This window comes from Lactuca sativa, chromosome 5 (assembly GCF_002870075.4).
Source record: "Lactuca sativa cultivar Salinas chromosome 5, Lsat_Salinas_v11, whole genome shotgun sequence".
NCBI lineage: Eukaryota > Viridiplantae > Streptophyta > Magnoliopsida > Asterales > Asteraceae > Lactuca > Lactuca sativa.
Window position 1 is genome coordinate 191,840,814 of NC_056627.2, and position 24,818 is coordinate 191,865,631.

The following is a 24,818-nucleotide window of genomic DNA, read 5'->3' on the forward strand; positions in this document are numbered from 1 at the left end:
ATCACTAGTGTATATACACAGATTTGTATTACATCCCAAACGAATGAGTAGAGTATGCTCTACTCGCGAAGAGTATGATTTGGATTCCTACTAGATTCAGCCCTGAACCTAGCCAACTAGCATTCTGTGGCATACATACACCTTTCTAGTGTCGCTTCACATTTTCGAAGTTCTCTAACTTCAGTTTGGCTTGCAGATAGTTCCATTCGTAAGGTTTCGGTAATATTCCTGGTTGTCTCATGGTTTCCAATCGGGTGGTGAGGAAAAACTGTGTTAACTCTAGTGATAGCACTAACTTGTACGACTCCGTCGATAACAGAACTCCATTATTCATCATTACGCGTAATTCGACGAACTAATACGGGAAGGGCTCTGTCTGTTGAGCCTCCTTCATTAAGATTGTAAAAGCTTCGGTCTCCATTATAAGGATGGTCCTAACCCTGCTCATGACTCCACCTATCTAAGTTCACTGCCCAGTGAGGTGTCGGACGATGAAAATTTTGTAAAGGATTAGGATTTTGGGCAACTTGAGGTGGGTTATAGGCTCCCGATTCTGAGTCAGAATCTTCAGGAAAATCCTCTTCTATTGGATTTGCAGGATCATCCTTGGGTTCAACATTGAGCCATCCCCCATTCCCTTGATTGGGAAAGTATGGATCTCCCAGAAGATGAAATCCAACAATGTTATTTATGCGAGAACAGGGAGATAAGAGACATCTAATAGATTTGATAAGTCTAAATAAACAATTTCAAGTTTCCATATAAGAAACTTATATTTAATAGTTAATGTATTCTATATGGCATGACCTGTACTGGGTACTTCTATAACTACAAAGTGTATACTAATTATATATAACTCGGGTAGAATAGACCTTCGAATAAATGATCATGCTCTAAGTCCACAACCAAACAAGGAACAGGAAATAAAGCTAGATCACAAATTCTAAGTTTATAAAACTTTAATTATATATAACTATAATATATACGTAATATTTATAGCTCTACCAATAATGATTCTTTTGTTTTCACATGTTTGTTTCTAGTAAGGATGACTTTCTTGCATCTTTCTGTTTATGTTTCATAAAATACTCCTATAGTATTTTATCTTTTATGTTGGATTCTAGAGTTCTTCTGGTACTTAGGTAAGTTTTAGACTTGTCGCAACACTACCATCACTCCCAAACACATGTTGGTCATATCTCAAATAGATATATTTGATTAGGCTATAATGATTCCAGATATGATTACATAACTGTCCAAGTTTAATTGTAATGTCCAACATCCAAGTACTTTTACATCGTTCTTACTATGACATTGTTTCTTGTATATATGCATGTTAGTATATTTCTTATTAAATACTTCAATTTTAAAAGAGCGTTTAAGCCCCATAGCATTTAGAGTATGTATATCTTTTATGGTTTGATATACTGAGTTCATTATAAAAAACACTCTGATGCCAATCTGTCACACCCCTAAACTAGAACATTAGAAACATTTGGGGTGGAGGACTTCATGTATAGTATCACAACAATGCATAATAGTAATCAAAGTACAACAACAACAATTGTAGTTTCAAACTTATAAGTATTACATCTGTGATCAAAACATAATGTATATGAACTCAAAAGTACAAGTTTAAAAGACATGAGTTTATATATCTCCATCATCTCAAAAGCTGTGGTTGTACCTGTATTACTGTCTCCCTGAGAATACAAGTAGTTTTTGAAAAGGTGTCAACAATTAAGTTGGTGAGTTCATAAGTATATTTGCAACTGAAATCTGTTTTCTTGTTCATTGATAATGTAAACATGTTTTTCCCAGAAAATCCTGTATTTTCTGCTATGTTATTTTGTAAGCAAAATGTGTGATACTTTCTGTACTATGAATTTGTAAAATGTAGTTTAGTTATCACAAAACCATAAAAAGTATGCTTTTCTCTGTATTGAAATAGTATTTGTGTTTATACTTGAAAATACTATATTATAGTTTCATAATTAAATAAAACTATGTGAAATGTTACTTATTCATACAATAATCATTTTGTTCAATACCAAATTGTGAGTTATTATAACCATACTATATGACCTATGATCACCTGTACACGACATTCTTCAGGTGTCGTAATTGGTAAGACATTTGTCACCCCAGGCATGTCTGCCTAACTGTAGCTAGCAGTTTAGGTGTGGGATTATCAATCCCATATAGATCTATATACAAGTGTAACGCTCTCCCTATAGGAGACTCTGGTTATAATTTCAGGACTTGGTTGGTACTTAGAAAAGTACTTGAAGGTAGTCTCACAAATGATATATTGATGATTACATGTAGAATAATGAAAAGTTACTTTGTAATAAATACACTGTAAGTAAATTTCATAAACAATATAGAATATATTTTATATGTTTGTTTTCAGTAAAGTAATCTATTTTTTTTCTAACAATTGTTCTCTGTTTGTTTTCCTTTATGTACTATGTTTGTTTTCCTGTTATGTACTATGAACCTTGAAAACCAATGAATGAGTCCCCTAAACTATACCTATTATAGTTTAGATGTTTATTTTACTGTAAAAATCTTTAATACTGTTACTTCATGAAATTCCCTATTTGTACCCAAATAGTACCAAACAGTTTGAAAACCAATGAATGAGTCCCCAAGCCCACAACCAAACAAGGAATAGGAAATGGGGTCAAATTACATATTCTAAATATTCTGAATCCAAATTATATAATTTACACATATATAAATATGTAATTTTGAAACAATTATAACAATTTAAAAATACTAAAAATATTTAAAAACTTTTTAGATATTAACACAATTTCATTGTGTTTCACTTGTATCCTCCACCCCTAAAACAGTTAAAAATCATGAAAATGTAGGGGTATGAACTCACCTTTTGTGAATGATTCGATTTGGAGGTTTGATTTAGGATGTTATTTCCACGAGTTAGATCCCGAGTCCTATAAGTATTTCATGCAATATATGTATATTTTTAGTGAATATAATCACAAATACGATAAAGAATCGAACTAATTTGCAAGTTTAACTTACAAATAAGAGTGTTAAAAGCAAAGTTTGAAGGCTGCAAGGTGTTTACGGACAGAAGAAGGGTTCACGGCCAAAAAACACTTGATGTTATTGAGTTTACGGCCCAAAGATCTTGAAGATCTTGAGTTCACGGCCATAAAGTGAGGATGTTCTTGGGTTTTTGGTTAATGCTCTTGATGAGTTGAAGAATACTTGAAGATTCAAGTGTTTTTGGCCCAAGGATATGAAGATTGGAAGATGATTGTTTGATAAAGATAAAGAATCTTAATGTTCTTGAGGAGAGAGGAGGCTTTTGGCCCTTGATACTTGAGAGAGAATGAGAGGGTTTGCAGTTGAGGGGTGTGAAATGAGGGAAAAATTAGTCATATTGTATATATACTTAAGTGTGTATGGCTGTAAACATATCCCGAAGATATAAGATCCTCAGGTTCACGATTGAGAAGGGTTCACGTCCATACGAGGCTTCACAGCCATGCGAGGGTTTACGGCCGAGGCAGGTTTACGGTCTGAAGCTAAGAAGAGAAAGAAGAAGAAACGAGGGTTTATGGCTACTATGATCTTCAGTTTTTGAAGTTTTTACTTTTGAATTTTTAAAATACTTTTATTAAGTGTTTAAGTGTATCAAATATAATTATGAAAACTTTATTTTAACTTTATTAAAATAATGTTTCACTAAGTTAGGTTTTTATTTGACAAGGTTGACTTGGGTTGACTTTTACAATAATGAAAATAACAGGATGTTACAATACCCGACCACAAAGGGTCAACAATCCCTGACTATCCTGCACAAATCGGGTGATCTCGCCTCTAATGCTCTCAAGTTTCCAATTCTCCGGTCGAAGACCCTCATCCTATGCCTCTATAATTAATCCCACTAGTGGAGAATCCACTGACATCCTCATGCATGCCGCTGGAACAGAAGATCCAGCCGACTTGCGGCTCAAGGCGTCCTCAACCACATTCGTTTTACCCGGATGGTAAAGGATCTCGCAGTCGTAATCCTTAACTATGTCCAGCCACCTGTGTTGCTTCACGTTTAGGTTCGGCTGATCCATGATGTGTCTCAAACTCTTGTGGTCCGTGTATATGGTACAGCGGACCCCTTAGAGATAGTGTCTCTAAATCGTGAGAGCGAATACCGCCGCTCCCAACTCTATATCATTTTGTGGGTATCTCGTCTCATGCAGCTTCAGCTGCCGCGAAGCATAGGCTATCACACATCCCCTCTACACAATGACTGCTCCCAATCCAGTGATCAATGCATCATAGAACACCACAAAATCCTCAACTCCCTCCGGGAGGGTCAAGACTAAAGCCTCACACAGTCACTGTCGCAAAGTCTCAAATGTAGTATGCTACTCAGGGCCCCACTTGAATTCCACCCCCTTCCTCGTCAGGCGAGTGAGGGGTACTGCTATCTTGGAGAAATCTTGTATGAATGTCCGGTAGTATCCTGCCAATCCCAAGAAGCTCCTGACATCCGAGGGAGAATTCGGAATCTCGCGCTGCATAACTGCCTCGATCTTGACCGGATCGACCAAAATCCCCTCCTAGTTAATGAGATGTCCAAGGAATTGAACCTCTCACAACCAACAATTGCATTTTGAGAACTTTTCATACAACCCTTCTCGCCTCAAAACTGCCAATAGCTCATGGAGATGCTCTTCATGCTGCTCTCTGGTCTTGGAGTACACTAAGATGTCATCTATAAACACAATAACCGAGCGATCGAGCATCGTTCTACACACCCAATGCATCAGGTCCATAAATATTACCGACGTGTTGGTGAGCCTAAATAGCATCACCACAAACCCGTAATGTCTGTATCGAGTTAAGAACGCGGTCGTCTCCACGTCCTCCTCCCTCACTCTGACCTGATGGTACCCCGACCTCAAGTCTATCTTGGAGAACCAAGATGCTCCCTGCAACTGATCGAAAAGATCATCTATCCTTGGGAGTGGATAACGGTTCTTCACTATTAACTTATTCAACTCTCAATAATCAATGAACATCCGGTGTGAACCGCCCTTCTTCCTGATGAGGAGAATCGGCGCTCCCCGCGGAGAACTGCTCGGATGGATGAACTGGTTGCCCAGCAGTTCCTGCAGCTGAGATGATAGCTCCTGCATCTCGGGTGGTGCCAAGTGGTACAATGCCTTTTCGATAGGGGTTGCACACAGCACTAAGTCAATCCCGAACTCGACCTGCCTCTCTGGAGGCACTCCGGGTAACTCCTCCGGAAACATATCAACGAACTCTCTGACAATCGGAACATTCGAAACCGAAACTTGATATTTGACCCGCATATCCACCATATACGCCAGGTAACCCGCACACCCATGCTGAATATACTGTCGAGCCTTGACAACTAAGCAAACCCTGAACCCAATCTGTTGCCCTCATCGTAGATAACCAATTCTCCCCCACTTGGGGTTCGAATTACTACCGGTGACCAATGCAGTCAATCATGGCACCGAAATGACTAAGCCAATCCATACCCACAATCATGCATACATCCCCCATTGGAATCAGAATCAAGTCTATCAGGAAGGATACCGTGAAGATCTCTAGAACACAACCCGATAGACCGAAGTGATGGGTTTGAGCCATAAGAACTTTCCTATGTGCACATGCAAACCCTAATGCTTGGATCTAGGTTTCTCTAATTGAACATGCCATGTATCCAAGACTTTAATTGATAGATCTAATGTAAACATTCATATAATAACACATGAAATCAGATCTGAAAGATTACCTTGAATTGCTTGCATGAATCTTCTTGTCCTTGGAGCTTAGAGTCACAAATGTCACTCCTCTAATGGCTTACAAACACCAACTTAGCAAGAGGATGATTAGAGAGAAAGGGGGGAGGGCAAGAAATCGGCCAGGGTTTCTTCTATTGCAAAAGTGTCGATTTCCTTGACCCCATGGTTCTATTTATACTAGTGAGCCTCCTAGGGTTTCACCCTTAAACCCTAATTGGATAACTTAGGCCCTAAGCAATCCAATCTCCTTAATGATAAGCCTTGGACGATTTCTAGGCCTATCCTAACCCTAAAATCATCCAATCCCTTAATCATAAGGAATCATAGCCCAAAGTACAACTATCATACAACAGACAGTTTGTGCCCTTTTATTTAGTTAATCTCTTTGAGTCACCAAATTAATTCCTAATTAATTTATGACTTATAACAATATTATTATTCCTTATATTATTCTCATAATATATTAATAATATTTCTTCTCTCATTATAAATCATCCTGTTAAGTTGCTATGGTGAAGGCAACCCAAAAGGACCATACACAAACGGGTCAAATACTTGCCAAATATAGTTGCAGCCTTAGACACTATTCCAACAGTCTCCCACTTGGATAAGTCTAGTAACTATATATACAAGCATAATCCGATTCGCAATCGTAGCTCTCAAAGACGCTGTCAAACTCTGATCTTACCAATCTCGTCCTTTAGATAAGGGATCGTACAATCCTCTGTTTAGATATCATGCAGACAATTCTATGGAACCAATTGTCCAGAAGTTGGTTTCTCGATCTTAGATTTATTTGACATAGAACTTAACCGAACACATCAATTTAGTTCTGATCGGGCCCGGCACATAAGTCAAATCAAATCATCGAGCGACAGAGATATCGCTTTTACCCTCTTAGGATAAAAGTAACAGATAAACTTCAACTTATATGCATTTACTTATTCATTAATCAATTATACACAACAATGCAATTTATAAAATCAATTTACTGATGCGGTTTCGCATTATCAATATACAACCAATTAACAAATAACAAATCATATATCTAGGTTTTAAGACCATATGATATTGTCGTCTTGCGATCACCCCTTTTATCACATTCCATAAGGTGATTCCAGCAAGCGCGGGTTTGTTCCAATGCTCAAAACTAGTTCATAAGCACTCATGAACGTTGCCGCAAACTTTTTCTATGTCTAATACCATTTAGACAATCTACACACCAATTCATGACAATCTTCATTCATACCTACTTCCAACATATGAACGATTGTGGATTGTTTGAATAATTCGATTATTCTAAATAACTCAATTATTCAGGAAGTCAAAACATGCAAAGTGAAACAATAGTTAAACAATTAACACAAGACAGTAACTTTACTTATAAATAATACTCCTTTATTTAATCAACAAGTGTTAATTACATTTATCTATTACAAGTTTTTAAAGTTATCTAATCTAATCTAATATCATCTCTCAGCCCAATACTCCTAGCATGCTGCAAATGCTTAACCCTACTCAGTCCCTTTGTAAGCGGATCTGCTGGGTTATCTTTTGATGATATCCTCCTAACCACGAGGGGTCCTTCTTCTACTCGATATCTAATGAAATGATACTTTCTGTCGATATGACGAGATCTACCATGATCCCTCGGTTCCTTGGTCAAGGCAACCGCTTCTTCATTATCACAGCAAATTTCCATAGGCTCCTTTATGGCAGGCACAACTCCAAGATCACCAATGAAGTTCTTCAACCATATTGCCTCCTTCGACGCTTCGCTCGCTGCAATGTACTCTGATTCGCACGTTGAATCAGCTACGGTTTCCTGTTTGGAACTCTTCCAAGTTACTGTTCCTCCATTAAGGGTAAAGACCCAGCCCGACTGTGAACGGTAGTTATCCCCGTTGGTCTGAAAGCTGGCGTCACTATACCCTCGCACCTTCAAGTCATCACTCCCTCCGAGGACTAAAAACCATTACTTGGTCCTCCGAAGGTACTTAAGGATATTCTTGACCGCAATCCAATGGGCTCTGCCAGGGTTCCCTTGATATCTGCTAACCATGCTCAAAGCAAAGGCTACATCAGGGCGAGTACAAGTCATAGCATACATGATTGAGCCAATTGTGGAAGCGTATGTTACTCAGCTCATTTCTGCTATTTCAGCTTCGGTACTCGGACTTTGAGTCTCACTCAACTTGGCATTACTTTGTATCGGTAATTCTCCCTTCTTAGAATTTTCCATACTAAAACGTTTTAGTACTTTATCTAAGTAAGTGTTCTGACTAAGTACTATTAGTCTCTTACTTCATTCTCTCACTATCCTTATTCCCAAAATATAGGAAGCCTCTCTGAGGTCCTTCATAGCAAAACACTTCCCGAGCCAGGACCTAACCTCCTGCAGTGTCGGGACGTCATTTCCTATGAGTAGTATGTCATCGACATACAGAACGAGGAAGCTGACTATACTCCCACTGGCTTTGACATATACACATGATTCATCTTCGCTTCGTACAAATCCAAACTCTTTGACTTTCTCATCAAATCAAAGATTCCATCTGCGAGACGCTTGCTTAAGTCCATAAATGGACTTCTCAAGCTTATGCACTCTATTTGTATGCTTCGGATCAACAAAACCCTCTAGCTGAGCCATGTAAACATCCTCAGCCAACTTTCCATTAAGGAAAGCAGTCTTGACATCCATTTGCTAAATCTCATAATCATGAAATGCGGCAATAGCTAGCATCACTCTAATAGACTTTATCTTTGCAACTGGTTAGAAGGTCTCATCATAGTCAACTCCGGGAGTTTGAGTAAAGCCCTTCGCAATCAATCGCGCCTTATATGTGTGTACGTTTCCATCCACGTCGGTCTTCTTCTTGAAGATCCATTTGCACCCAACGGTCTTACGTCCGGGCACATTATCAACCAAATTCCAAACTTGGTTGTCATATATGGATTGGATATCGCTGTCCATTGCCTCTTTCCATTTTGCAGACTCCGGGCCTGCCATGGCTTCCTTATAGCTGTTAGGTTCAGCTATATTTATTAGTGTACCATCACTAATATACGTGTCCCCTTCGGTAGTAATATGAAAACCATAAAACTAGGGTTGAACTCTAACTCTTTCGGAACGTCTAAGAGGTAAGGACTCGTCAATTGGTTCAACCGGAGTTCCCTCCTCGGGTTGAGCGCCAGTGGTAGAGGTTCCTTCATCAATCGATTCTTGAATATCTTCAAGCTCGATTTGCCTCCCACTATCTCCTTGGCTTATGAGTTCTCGCTCTCGGAAAACTCCTCTCCTCGCAACGAAGACAACATTGTCCTTCGATCTACAGAAGAGATATCCAAAAGATTTCTATGGGTAGCCGATGAAAATACATCGCTCAATACGAGGTTCGAACTTGTCGTGAGTATCTCGTCTTACAAAAGCCTTGCAACCCCAAACCTTGATATGTGCTAACGAGGGAGCTTTCCCTGTCCACATCTCGTGAGGTGTTTTGGCAACCTTCTTAGTAGGGACTCGGTTAAGGATATGGGCGGCAGTCTCTAAGGCATACCCCCAGAATGAGATAGGTAGTGAAGCACGACTCATCATAGAATGGACCATGTCTAACAAGGTTCGATTACGCCTTTCTGCCACACCATTCAACTGCGGTATCCTAGGTGGCGTCAATTGTGAAACTATTCCACATTCTTTGAGATAGTTGTGGAATTCAAGACTTAGGTACTCTCCTCCTCGATCGGATCGAAGCATCTTGATTTTCCTGCCCAATTGATTCTCCACTTCATTCTTAAACTCTTTGAACTTTTCAAACGTTTCTGACTTTTGCTTGATTAAGTAGATATACCCATATCTACTATAGTCATCGGTAAAAGTCACATAGAAGCGGTTCCCATCCTTTGTGGTTGATCTAAAGGGTCCACATACATCGGCATGTATGAGGTCCAATAAACCCTCACCCCTTTCACATGTGCTAGTGAAGGGTGACTTGGTCATCTTTCCAAGTAAACAAGATTCGCATGTGTCATCTTCCCTAAGGTCGAATGATTCCAACACTCCATCCTTTTGGAGTTAGGCTATTCGCTTGTTGTTGACATGTCCAAGATGATAATGCCACAAGGATGCTTTATCCATACTATTGGAAGAATCCATGCATAAAACATCATTTCCTAAGTTATCTACAATCATAACAGTTTCATAAATTCCATTACATGGCATTGCTTCAAAATATAAGACACCATTTAGATAAGCATAAATTGAACCATTCTCATTATTAAAAGAAAATCTAAATCCTTGTCTAAACAAACCATGAAACAAAATGATATTTCTTGCCATTTCTGGCGAGTAGCAACAATTATTCAAATCTAAACATAATCCATTACTAAGCACTAGAGAATACACTCCAATCTTGGTCACAGGCGACGATCTTCTGTTCCCCATGATTAGATTTATTCTTCAATGCTCCACATCCCTATTTCTTATTAGTCCCTGCAATTCAGAACAAATGTGGTAACCACACCCGGTATCGAGGACCCAAGAAATAGCAGGAGATGAATCATTAGATTTAATTGTGTATATACCTGTAAAAGACGGCTTGATCTTTCCTTTCCTGATGGCTTGCAGGTATTCTGGGTAGCTTCTTTTCCAATGCCCTATTTTGTGGCAATGGTGGCACTCTGCCTCCTTTGGGTTAGGGTTAGGCTTAGCAGGATCAACTTTGGTCCCACTAGAAGAGGAAACATCTCGGGACTTTCCCTTGTGGTGGCTCTTAGATGAAGCCTTCCTCTTCTTGCCTTTCCTTACCTAATGGCCAAAACAGGAGCAGCGGGTGGATTGGGAGTACGTGCAACAGACTTGTCCTTGAGGTTGCTCTCAATAACCCTAAGGAGACCTTGGAGTGTACTTACGGTGACCTCTTCCTTGTTCATGTGGTAGGTCATCCTAAATTGGTTGTAACACGGAGGCAACGAGTGAAGGACCATGTCGATAGCCAAGTCTTCCCCAAAGTCGACATTCAACTTGCAAAGACGATAGACATACATTTGCATCTTTTGCAAGTGTACGGTTAGAGATTCTCCATGTCCCATTTTAGCGGAGATCATGTTAGTGATGATCTCGTAACGCTCCTGCCTCGCGTTTTGATGGTATCTCTCCAACAAGTCTTGATGTATTTCGTACGGATACATGTCCTCAAAGGACTTTTGGAATTCGGCGTTCATTATGGCTATCATGATGCAGTGAACCTTCATCGCATCACGTTCATGAGTCTCAAAAAGCAGTCATTTCAGCCGGAGTAGCGATTTCTGGGTTGATCTTCTCGAGCTTCTCGCCAAGGACATACTCCTTGTCCTCGTAGCGAGCAATCGTGCGAATGTATCTTATCCATTCGCTAAAGTTTGTTCCATCGAAAGGCACCTTTTGGCAAAGGCTCATCAATGTGAACGAGCTAGCAGCAATGTTGTTCGCGTTCGACATCTACAAATAGAAAGGACAAAGATTGATTAGAATTTAAAATCCCTAATTATCACTCAATATGAAAATTAGGGCTAGGATCCAACAACATTTTTTACATATTAGAAAAGGGATGTCGTAATCCAACATGCAAACACTTTGAAGGTAAGTAAATGACGATTCGCTAATTCTCCACCATGAAAACATAACCTTAAGTTCTAAATGTATTGAGAATTTCTAGGTTTCGATGAGATTCATGGAACTTTTCAATGGCATGTTTAAATCTCGATATGCCCCTCTCGTTTGTGATTGGGATACCGAGGATCACAAAGTGGGTGTGAATAACCATGCAAATCTACACGGTGCCTTCATAGTAATAATCACCTATTCGATGTGCCGGTAAACCACACACGCTCCACCGAACTATGATAAAGAATGAATCACCCTTTGCCACCTTTTCTTAGAACCAATTAGTGTGCTGGTAAACCACACACGCTCCACTAACTTCTTAGCAAGGGTGCAAAGTGTAATTTCATGGGATTGCATCAATTCACTTTTCCTAAAGTAACTAGGATTGGGAATTTGAAAAACATGTAGTTACTTTGTATTTAATATTATACTTTTAATGAGGAGATAGAGTTTCCCTATCCTACCCGTTCGGCTAACGACCCTCCACCGATCAAGCAAGCGGTGGGTGTGAGTGTACACCCATTAAGCGCCATTTTATAGGCAGCAACCTTATGCCGACCTTATAGACCGGCTTCGTGAATGAGGCCTACTAACGGTAAGACTAGCATTTTTAATTATACATACATATATATATATATATATATATATATATATATATATATATATATATATATATATATATATATTAATCTTGTAATATTATACTAGTATAGGTTGAATTTTAAACTTGTAAAATTCTAGGGTTTGAAATTTAAATTGTCTAAATTAAACTTTAAATCACAAAACGTAAATTTCAAAACTTGAGGACAAGTTTTAAACTTTTCAAAACATAAGGGATCAAATAACAAATAATCTAAATTAATATTTAATCACATAATTATCCATATTTGATTTATTTAATTGTTTCTTGCAAAACAATTTACCAATTTAATTAAAATAATCAATCAATTATCACATAAGGAAATTATTATTCAATTTATTGGTAAATATCTTCAATTAGGTCAAGGATATACTCAAATATATGTTAAAATCGGATTTATATTGACCCATTAAGATAAAGGAAAGTTTCCATAAGATAAATAGCAAGAAATCCCGAAACTAGCTCCTTTTGACGCTCGAACTCGACGAGTACCACAATGTACTCGCCGAGTACACAGTGGTACTCGCCGAGTTCATCAGGCAGAAGGACAAAAACGAATTTAGCAATCAACAATCAAGCAACCAATGCATCAATTCAATAGAAACCAATCAAGGCTCTGATACCACTGATGGTTTTGAGCCATAAGAACTTTCCTATGTGCACATGCAAACCCTAATGCTTGGATCTAGGTTTCTCTAATTGAACATGCAATGTATCCAAGAATTTGATTGATAGATCTAATGTAAACATTCATATAATAACACATGAAATCAGATCTGAAAGATTACCTTGAATTTCTTGCTTGAATCTTCTTGTCCTTGGAGCTTAGAGTCACAAATGTCACTCCTCTAATGGCTTACAAACACCAACTTAGCAAGAAGATGATTAGAGAGAGAGAAGGGAGGGCAAGAAATTGGCCAGGGTTTCTTCTATTGTAAGAGTGCCGATTTCCTTGACCCCATGGGTCTATTTATGCTAGTGAGCCTCCTAGGGTTTCACCCTACCCTATCCTTACTGATAAGCCTTGGACGATTTCTAGGCCTATCCTAACCCTAAAATCGTCCAATCCCTTAATCATAAGGAATCATAGACCAAAGTACAACTATCATACAATTGACAGTTTATGCCCTTTTATTTAGTTAATATCTTTAAGTCACCAAATTAATTCCTAATTAATTGATGACTTATAACAATATTATTATTCCTTATATTATTCTCATAATATATTAATAATATTACTACTCTCATTATAAATCATCCTGCCAAGTTGCTATGGTGAAAGCAACCCAAAAGGACCATGCACAACCGGGTCAAATACTTGCCAAATATAGTTGCAACTTTAGACACTATTCCAACACGAAGAAGCATAAATCCCATGTTCGTTGGCGATAGAGACTTGCAATGGACACTCTAGCTCTCCTATAGGAAAACTGAACTCCCTACTGAACGATCAGGAGAGAAATGACCGACTCGCCCCATAGTTAAACAATACCAAGACAGGTAAGCAGTTCACTAAGAACGTACATACCATAGGTACAATATATATGAGCATAAAATAAATATAATAAAAAAGACAATGAATAGAAACGTACCAGGAACCACATTGGGTGCTGCCCTGGCCTCCTCGGCTGTAAGCTGAAAAACGCGTCCCCAAGCCCTTCGGGGGCTCTGCTCTACCCTGACTCTTGTCAGTAATCCTCAGTGCAGCCGACGTTGGAGACTGCACTGGCCGGGCAGCAAGCAATGGAATGTTGGTCTTCACATGACCAACCTGATCGCAGTGGTAACAAATCCTCATATCCTGAGCCGGGGCTAACTGGCAGCAATCCCTCACAAAGTGCCCCTCATTGTCGCATTGCAGCACGCACTACCAAATCTACAGACTCCAGAATGACCCTTCCCACACTTTCCACAAGTGTGGCCACACTGGGCCCTAGACCTAGAATCAGCGGTCTTGGGCTGCTTTGGCGCAGGCTGTGACTGCACCGGGGCCTGCCGCTGCTCTCTCATTCGCAACTCAATCTCAAGCTTACACCGCCTAACAGCCTCCTATAACTCCAGTAATGTACCACAACGCTAGGTAGCAACAAATTGTCGGATGTAAGTCTTAAGCATGCTCAAGTAACGATTCATCTGAGCTTGCTTGGAAGCAAACTCCGAGCAAAACGTCGCCCTCTCAGTATACATCCAAGTGATCTCTATCACCGACTCTGTACCTTGTCTCAGGTCCAAAAACTCCTGACCCAATCTCTTACGCTCCACCCATGGAATGTAGTGGGAGTGGAACATCTCCCTGAACTGATCCCAAGTAACCGCAGCTCTCCACTCATCTGAATAAGACCCTACCATCAATCTCAATGAGTCCTTAACTCCGAACCTCAACATGTTCAGAGCAAACATGACCTTCTGGTCGGTAGGACATTAACATGTGAAAAAGCGTCCTCCAATGTTAGATAGCCACCTCATGTCTATGATCGGGTATCGAAAGTTGGAGGCTTCATGTTATCGAAGTCCCGATATTGAAAAGCCTGACTGGTCCCACCACCACCAGCTACAGTTGCGGAGGCTGCAGCGGCAGCTGTCTCAGCAATGGCTGCATAACGCTCATTAAAGTACTCAACCATGGTGGTCTTGATAGAACCAAACATCTTCGACAACTGTGCCCGAAACAGTGTAGCAACCTCATCATGCAGGATCTCCCAAATCCTGGCGCCCAACTCATCAGATCTCATCTGACCAATCGTCTCGGGCACTGCTAGTTTACCCTGACGGCCATCTCATAATCCCAATCCGGATCCAGTCACAAATCGCCTCGTAACCACCATGCTGAAAATATACCAGGAATATATCAGACATTCCATATAATAATTGGGGAACCAACTCCCAACAAAGCCTTAGGGACTGTGACTTCCTCGCTATGTGTGTGGGTCATATGCTTTCAGTAGTACGGGCCCATACTACCTTCCACACTTACCCATATTTGCATCAAGTATCATCACAACGCCATATTAATATACATAAGCATAGGCGAGAGCTTAATCCTCACTCCTGGAGGAAGGCTAAATATCTCATAATTGGCCGCCTGACCCCACAAAACTCATCCATGAAACTTCCACCAAACCTGCAGCACTAATGTATTCTAGTCATACATAACACTGGACCCTATAGACATCCGAATATCCGATCCTACCTTAAGCCCTTCATCAAACAAGAACAAGAAATAAGGCCAAAGCAAACATTCTCAGGATATAAGATCTTAGTTATGTACAACCGTGATGCATGCCCTAAGCAACTATAGTAATGATGTCAATTACATATAAGGGAAAACCCTAGGCTACCAGGCATCATATAATCAGGCAATTCTATCTTGAAATTCCTAAAGATCCCTAGCCTATCACTAGCATGTTGTTTTAACATATCACAATATCAAATAACTGTATGGTATTTTGGGGTCTACTTACTGGCCCTGACTGATCGTATACTTCACATCATCCTTTAGTAATTTGAAAACCATTTGAAAATCATTTTGAAAGCCTTTTCCTTAGTTTCAGACTAGATTCACACAAGTGGTCCTCTAATTCACTCAAAACAAGGCTCTGATACTAACTTGTAACATCCATAAAATTCATAAACATTTAAAACTTTTTCAAGCACTTAGAAACCATTATTTATTACAAAATGTTTTCAAAATAGTTTCATATCAGAGAATCTCAGAAATCAAAATCATAAAATGTGAGGAGGTGCATGATCAAGCCTTTGCATGCCCACGATCATCTGAAGTACCTGAAACAAAATTTAGAGTTGTAAGCCCGAAGCTTAGTGAGTTCTTCCAAAATACCAACGCTATACAAACCATAACAATATCGTAACAAACAGCATGCATATAGAGTCTGCAGTATGACTGGACTGCCTGCACTGGCCTTCAGTCTATCTGGCCCACTCTCAGAACCTTCAACATGTCTGGTCTGCCCTCACCAAGCCTTCAGCCTGTCTGGAACATTCTTAGAACCTTCAGCATGTGTGGTCCGTACTAATTGGGCTTTCAGCCTGTCTGGACCGTTCTTCGGGCCTTCGGGCCGACTGGTACACCCTATTAGGCCTTCCGTCTATCCGGGCCGCCTTGGGTATGTTGGCCTTTAGCGCAAAGCAGATCCGCCTCAACCCACCCCCACACATACAATCAACACATAGATAACAAATGCTAGTATGTACAAACAGTCAGACTGATCTAATAGATCACTAATCATAACATTATCCTATATACCAGGATACCAGCCTAACAGGTTACTAAACATAACATCATCCTATAAACCAGGATACCGACCTAACAGGTCACTAAACGTAGCATCATCCTATATATAGGATACAAATCTAACAGATCAATAAGCATAATATCATGCGATAACCAGGATAACAATCCAAGGGCCGACATTAGTGCCTTTGACCCTGTTAGTATAGTGAGGACAACTTACCTCATAAGTAGTGCTAAATCAAGAAGATCAAAGTCCAACTCTTAGCTCCAAACTCAAACACCTATAACCACCATAGAACCAATTCCATCAATACCCAAATTACCAAAATACCCTCAGAAGTCAAACTTTGTTAACCTTGGTTAGTCAAGATCAACGGTCAAGGTCCACATTCCATTTTGACCCAACGCTTCGAGTGCAGCTTACTGACTCATCGACTTCCTTCAGAACTCAGACATCGTGAAAACTCAAGTCAAATCGCCGAGTTGCCTAACAACTCATCAAATCTATGTTGTGTCCAGAAATCAAGAAAACCTTAACCAACTCGTCGATTTATCTCAACAACTCGCCGAGTTCACTCAAATTCCATAAAGCGGGAAAACCCTTATCCAACTCGTCGAGTTGGCTAAGCAACTCGTTGAGTTCTTTCAATCCTTTTCTCATTCAGACCCTTTTAAGCGAACACAAGGCTCCAAACTATAGATCTAGTCTCCTCGGGTGTAGTTACCACGTAAAGTTGCCAACTTTACGTGCATGCAAGGCCTCAAGAGGCTAAAACACCCACAACTAAGCTTAGGAACAGGTTTAGAGCATAAAGAAGGGCCAATACTAGATAAAGTCGACAACTTTTTGTCCATGGGGCCTAAAGGAGTCTAGAACTGAGACCATGTCCTCATGACAAGCTCAAACACGAGAATGATTCCATTTTGCACCAAAAGTGACCATATACTTACATAAGAGGAGACCTAAAAAATGGAAAGCAAAGGTAAAGACTTTTTACCTTCAAATGAATGCCAAAACGAAGTAGATGCTGGATCTACAAGCTCTTTCTCGTTCCAAGCTTCTCAATCTTCAAGTCTCTTCAAGAAATGCACCAAACACACACTCTTTAGCCTTACATACACTCAAATAGGAGGTTAGCTCGATTATGTTTTGTTTCTGGATGATAATGAGGTAAGGATGGCTGGAGGGAGGACTTAAAGTCCTTTAAATAGGGTGCAAACCCTAAAAATTAGGGTTTTCATGCACAACCTTAACTCGTCGAGTTGGGTCCTCCAACTCGTCAAGTAGGCTTCATAATCCACACGGCTTGATCAGTTTCTACACGACGAGTTGGGGCAGCCAACTCGTCGAGTAGGCTTCATAATCCACACGGCTTGATCAGTTTCTACACGACGAGTTGGGGCAGCCAACTAGTCGAGTAGGTCCAAAAATATGAATATAAAAGCTTTAAATTATACTTGGGAGTCAGGATGTTACAAAAGTTGATAATCAGATATCACTTCCGTATACAAAAAGTTTTAAAGAAAATATAAGATTTTTTTTGTGAAAATATGCTTTTTTTTTTTGTATAATGATTTTATTAATAAAAAAAACATATTTAAAACAAAATTTTGAGAAAAAAATCTGTAAAAAAAAAAAACTAAAGTTAGGATGAATTCATAAGAAAATTCTAAATTTGGGTGAAAAAAGTAAATTTAGGACCAAATTTGTAATAAATTTTGAAATATAGGCCAAAAGTGTAAATTTTGGATCAAATTTGTAATAAATTTTGAAATCTGCGTCAAAAATATAATTTTTGAAAGTTGGATACCTGTTGACCGAGTAAAAAGGTTAAGTTGAATACGATTACTGGTTTTTGGGAGTTAATTGAATAAAAAAACTAAATCGATTATAAGGATAAGATGTAAGGATTTTATTGTAGTTTTTTCCTATATTCATTTAACAACAACTATATGATAATTCATTATAAACTTTTTAAGAGCTTACAAATGAACAGTGTCTTGGTTTTTATAATTAATTTTGAAATTGCTTTTAGAGACCTTTATCTTTCATCTCTAATAATATTTGTATGCTTAGTTATTATTTACTTAATATTAATAACATTTGATATTAATATTCATTTAAATCTCACAATAATAAGTTGAATGTTATAATGAATATACCAAATCGGTATATATAAATTATAATAATCTATATATAATAAATTATTTTATGTATATATTTTTTGAAAGTTTAAAACAAAAATAAAAAATAAAAATCTTTAATATGATACATATCATGTGGCTATTGATTGTAAATATATAAAGACCATTTATGTAAATTCAACTCAATCGAAAGAAGTTCGGTGGCAGCCCCAGTTTTGTCACTTTTGCAAACAAAATGGAGACATTCCCATTAAAAAAAAAAGCCTCTAAAAAACTTCAAGATTTCTAAATATCAAATAAACACAAACTATATTATCAATTACTAAAATTATAAAAATTTACAATTGTTCTCTTAACTCGTCGTTGTGGTCTCGGCATTGACCTCAGCCAGGTCGGCAAAAACACTGTGCCAAACCCTCGGCAAGCCGAGCTCAACTCGGCAACACGGCTAAAGCTTACTGAGGAGAGAGAAAATGTGGGTTTAAAAAATTAGCCGGTTACCTCTCTTTTCTTACTGTTTTATTTTATTTTATTTATTTATTTTAAATTTTCAAAAAAACCCAATTTTTACCTTATATAAAGCCAACTATTTTCTCTATTTTAAACCATTTATCATTTTTTTTCACCGAAACACATCATATTTTGCCAAAAAATGGATTCTCTTTCCAACCCAAAACCTCAAAAAAATAAAAAAATAAAAAAAACACCCAAATCCTAAACATCTCACTTTCTTCTCCAAACTTTGTTCATAATCAACGTGATCGACATATTTATTCTCCATCTAATTTACACTTTGGTGGAGTTTACTACCTATTTCAAGGTCAAGTACAATACCAAAACCAAACTCAATTCCAAAATCAACCAAAATTTCAAAGGCAACTCCAATTTCAAAACCAACCACAAATTAATTTCTCATCCTAAATAGACAATGACTTCAATGTATGTGATGATCTTCTCGACTCGCCAATCAATTTGAAAACCTAAACTCAATTTCCAAGTCAAGCGAAAACCGAATACGTCCCTGAAACATAATTGGAGCCGGAAGAGAATCGCCCACAACCCAAAAAAGTGGAAGTGCGGTTCCAAAGCAATAAACACCAACCGAAGAAATAGCATTAGCTCGTGCTTGGGTGATGTTTCCGAAGATCCGGCAGTCGGAAACAACCAAGATTATCCAACTTTCTTCCGGAAAATCACACGACATTTTCTCAACGAGATGAATCTCGGTGATTACCGAAAAAAGACCAAATTTATTTGAATTGGTGACGGAGTTTAACGATGTGTTTTCGAATATGAAACGGCAATGACAAAGTGGTGCAAACGGCGAAACCATTCTTCAAAAACTCATGACATATACCGAAATAAAAAAGGGGTGCCATTCAAATTTCTATATGTTTGGAACATTGTAAAATTGTCAAAAAAAAAAAAAAAAAAAAAAGCTAGATGTCGGCTCTTCTGAAAATTTTATGGGTGGTTCTTCAAAAAACCAAAATATCTGAAATGATACATAATCAATCGTCTGATGCGCATGTCGCGATTGACCTCAATGAAGAGGAGTCTATTGATGTTCCAAGAGCCACTCGTCCGATAAGAAAAGACTCAGCCAAGCAAAAGGGTAAAGCTACGACAACTTCTTCTAGCAACATCGATCAACTAACAACAAAAATAGATAATTTGAAATTGTCTTTGGAGCGATACTTGGAAGTTGCATAAGAGAAAGAAAAAACTCGTGCCATGTCCATCTTAACGAGACTCACAAATAAGCTATCCAAACACGAACGGGAAATAATAATAATAACCAAAGAGAAGCTTGGAAAAAAATATAATATCTAGCTTTCGCTTTTTTAATATTCATGGTTTCGTTTTTTTTTTTTTTTTTTTATATTTTTAGGTTTGTAATTTGAATTTCTACGTTTTTTTTTCTTGGTGTGTTGTATTTTTATTTTATGTTTTAATGAAATTTAAGTTTTTTTAAAAAAATAATATATTTGAAATATTTAGTTTCTATATTAATTAAAAAAAATAACATGACAACTATGCGAAACCATTCTAATAACAAGTTTTAGCTAAAGTGTAGTAAATATGACATGACGACCAGTAAATACAACATGACGATTAGTCACACCACAACCATTAGCCTTTGTGGCAATTAGTATCGCACAACACCCACTAGCCTTTGTACTTTTTAAGTTTTGTATATTGAAGATTTAAACTTGATTACTTGCTTATGCAATTAACCCTATTTTAAATATCTCACCATGTTCCATTAACGTAACAAGTACACAAGATAATCAATGTTAGACATGTTTTAAAGGATGAGTAGATGATTCTTGCTTCTTTTATTCGCTTTTGATTTCATACACCATTGACTTTCTTTCTTCTCCTACATAACCCTTCACCTACACATATATAAATCTGCCAGATGCCTTTTCGAAATTACAGTACAGAGTACACAAACGTTCAAAAATGCTTTTGCTTACACAACTAGTCGCTATCGCTGCTTTAGCCTTCATCTCTCTTCAGCATGAAGCCATAGCACAATTTGTGCCACCTTATTCTTCGGTAGTTGTTCCTGTATATAAACATACAGATGCTGCCAAGCCTCTCTATAGTGTTCAGATCATGACAACATACGTAAACATGCAATTCTTGCATGCAAACTTCCTTATAGACCTCGATGCTCCTTTCATATGGCACGACTGTATTTTGGTATGGAACACGTTTGCTGGTAGTTGTCCTGCCAACACACTCTGTACCTATCCAGTCTCATGCGAAGAATATCAATGCACAGATGTGCGAACCACTTACTCATACAAGAATCCCTCCTGCCCTCCAGTAAACAATGGCTCAACGTTACCTGGATGGGGTTACTGCACATGCCCAGTCAACGTTGTCAATCCTATTACTGGATCATGTGACAACGCTCTTCTGGATTATGACGAATTCACGGTGAACACCAGCAATGGTAAAAATGTTTTTACTGGTTTATATGGTGTTTACCCTAATGCTGCATGTGCTCCTTCTTCTTCATTTCAATCATTCCCTGTGAATGTTAGTGGTGTCATGGCGCTTTCCTCCTCTCCTTATGCATTTCCAGCATATTTAAATGAACCCCTTCAAAGAATAATGGCTTTGTGTTTACCCAGCACGTTATCCTCTCCTGGTGTTTTCTTTTATGGAAATAGTTCTTATTACCTTCTTCCCCAATCGAATGTTGACATAAGGAGTTTTCTTTCTTATACCCCGTTAATCAACCATCCCGATTCTTTTGGGTACTTCATTGGTCTCAATTCCATCGTAATTAAAACACGATTCATTGATATTCCCGGGAATGCCACCACCAAGCTTAGCACAATCGATCCTTACACCACTCTTCGGACTGACATTTATAAGTGGGTGGTTCGGAGGTTTTCATTGGTTACAAAAAGAATCCCTCCTGCAAATCCTGTCGCACCATTTGGTCTTTGTTTCAATGCCTCCGTTAATGGTTTAAGAGTTCCAGATATTGAGTTTAATCTTCAGGATGGGAAGAAATGGAGCATATCGACTGCTAACTCCATTAAGCAAGTGACGACAGACGTTGCGTGTCTGGGGTTTGTTGATGGTGGTGCAACAAGTGAACCTGCAATTGTGATCGGGACGTTTCAATTTGAAGACAATTTTCTGGTATTTGATTTAGAGAATTCAAGTTTCGGGTTCAGTTCTTCGTTGTTGCGTAAGAAGACTACTTGTGCTAACTTCAACTTTACGCTCACTAATTAAGTAGTGGGAATATGCATGTTATATGTCAGTTGGTGCCCGATAAAAAAATTAATGTTCATTCCCGATAAAAAAATTAATGTTCATTGTCTTCAAGTATAGTTGAAATTGGTCAACTAATCTATTTCAATGTATGTGCTATCAATAAACAAATAATCTTGAAAATTTTCCCCTTTGTGTATAACATAAAAATCTGTCAATGTATCAAGTAATGTATCAGATATCAAGTAAACATTCCAGGCTGAAACTGTGATGTGTGTCATGCGATCACCCCAAACCCTTCCCTTTGCTAGCTGAAGTACGTGAAATCAAACTGAAAACTGTAAGCACGAAACTTATTGAGCTCTCCAAACTACCACATACCATACACATATATCATACAACAAATAATACAACTATGTGACACCGCCTAGCTGGATCGGGACGAACCCGACATCGGCTTACCCGACATCGGATTCCTGTCCGGCATCGGTCTCACCCCGGCATCAGACCACGTCTTGCATCAGGCTCACCCCGACATCCGGCATACCTCGACACATACACATCATATATCATATACACATAACATAACATATAACATATAACTAACATGCATCAGGCTTGACCCATAACACATAACACATAACATGCATTAATCACAAAGACATCAAGCACACATATACTCTTCTCGGGACCGCCTCGACATCGGAACGAAGTACGGAAACATATAATCTGCATCGGGCAAACCCCGACATCAGACCGAAGTCCTATTGGGTTTAGTATACTACAACATCCTATGTTGCACATACAACCCTAAAAGCTTTGGATCTATGTTTTCTCTAAATATACATGCAATATTGTTTCCAAAGCTTTAAGCCTACAACTAGTATAAAAATGATATAAATAACATAAAATACTAGTTAGGTGTTTACCTATTTGTGTAGCTTGTAGAAATTATAGTATTTGGCCTTTAAGAACTTAGCACCAATAGTATGAATGCCTCAAATGGAATCACAACACACCATGGACAAAGGATGACATTTTGAGAGAGAATTCTAGCCACATAAAAACCGTCCATATGAACTCCAAGAACATAAGTCATCATTTTAGCTATGGAGTAACATATTTATATGTGGGATTCCAAAGGTCATGAGTTAACCCTAATCCATACCCATGGGTTTATGATCCATGGTTCATGTGGGCCAACTCTTAATCCAACATGGATCAATAGCCTAATACATATGTTTCACTAATTACCATAATTAGTCCTCATAGATTTAATTAGTCTCTTTTGATCACTAAATTAATTTCAAACTAATTCTTGATCAATACTAATTAAATCGTATGATTTCATATTAATATATTATAACTTATAATATATTAATAAATCATAAATAACCTCTTCTCAAAAATCTATCCTAATAAATTGTCCTGATGATATGCAACCTAAATGGACCATCCTACTCTCGGGTCAAGTACATACCAATTATAGTTATGGGCTTAGACACCTAATCCAATAGTCTCCCACTTGGATAAGTCTAATAACTATTATTACAAGTACGACTCAAAAATTCCGACTAGCAATCGTAGCTCTTAAAAGCCGCTGTCGAACTCTAACCTAGTCAATGACGCGTTCATTAGATAAGAGATCATATATTCCTCCATTCTACATGATAACATATGGACTGAGACGTGGATTAAAATCATTCTTTCTGTCCATCTGTTGTTTCCCGATTTCCTATTTATGACGACCGACTAATTGAATAAATCTAATTAGTCCAGGCTCGGCCGAGCACTTAGGGTTTTCATCACTAAATCATCGGGGGCCCATATATATCGCTTTTATCCATCTAAGGGTAAAAGGAATGGATAAACTTTGACTCATATGCTTTCCCTATTTACTCATCAAATCACACACAATGATGCGTTTTATAACACCAAGTTACTGGTGCATTTTCAGATCAAAAATGTGCAACCGACTTGTAAAGTGCAACTCATATCTCTTAGTTTCAAGAATATAAGATATTATCGTCTCATGATCACTCGTGATAACATCCATGAAGTTACTCGAATCTTATTCCAGGAGTACTCATGAAAACTGCAAGCAAACTTGTGCTATGTCTAAACGCCTTTAGACAACCTACATACCCATTCATGACAGTCTTGCCTCAATACCTACTTCCAAAGTATGATCGACTGTGGACGGTTTGAATAACCTAGTTATTAGGGAAGTCAAAACATGCAAATGAAACACAAGAATAATACTAATCCTATATGGCCTAAAAACTTTTGAGTGTAAAGAAAACACATTTTATTTAATCATCATATTTATTACACATTATTCATTGTATAATGTTTCGAATAATCAACTTAATACTTGAATTAAAACAATAGTTATGTCATACCCCAAGCATGCACACTATGTTTACTTATGGTCATTTCTTTGTGAAATAGATCAATTCACAACATTTCAATGATGCTTATTTCACAATTCCAAATCCTTATTGTAAATGGAAGAATACCAAATTCTTTTCATTTACTATAATCTGTTAGATTCTAAACTTATATGCAATGATCCCCTTGTAATGA

General features: G+C 38.1%; 1 protein-coding gene across 1 annotated transcript; it reads left to right on the plus strand.

The window, feature by feature from the left end:
• Positions 1 to 20,379: 20,379 nt before the first annotated feature.
• LOC111900464 (chitinase CLP) lies at positions 20,380 to 22,466 on the plus strand. Its single transcript, XM_023896352.3, has one exon. The coding sequence runs from the start codon at positions 20,958 to 20,960 to the stop codon at positions 22,251 to 22,253; it is 1,296 nt and encodes a 431-aa protein (XP_023752120.1). The 5' UTR covers positions 20,380 to 20,957; the 3' UTR covers positions 22,254 to 22,466.
• The last annotated feature ends 2,352 nt before the right edge of the window (positions 22,467 to 24,818 follow it).

Excerpts from the sequence above, each read along its gene's own strand:
- LOC111900464 (XM_023896352.3), top strand. The coding sequence starts at position 20,958 with ATGCTTTTGCTTACACAACTAGTCGCTATCGCTGCTTTAGCCTTCATC.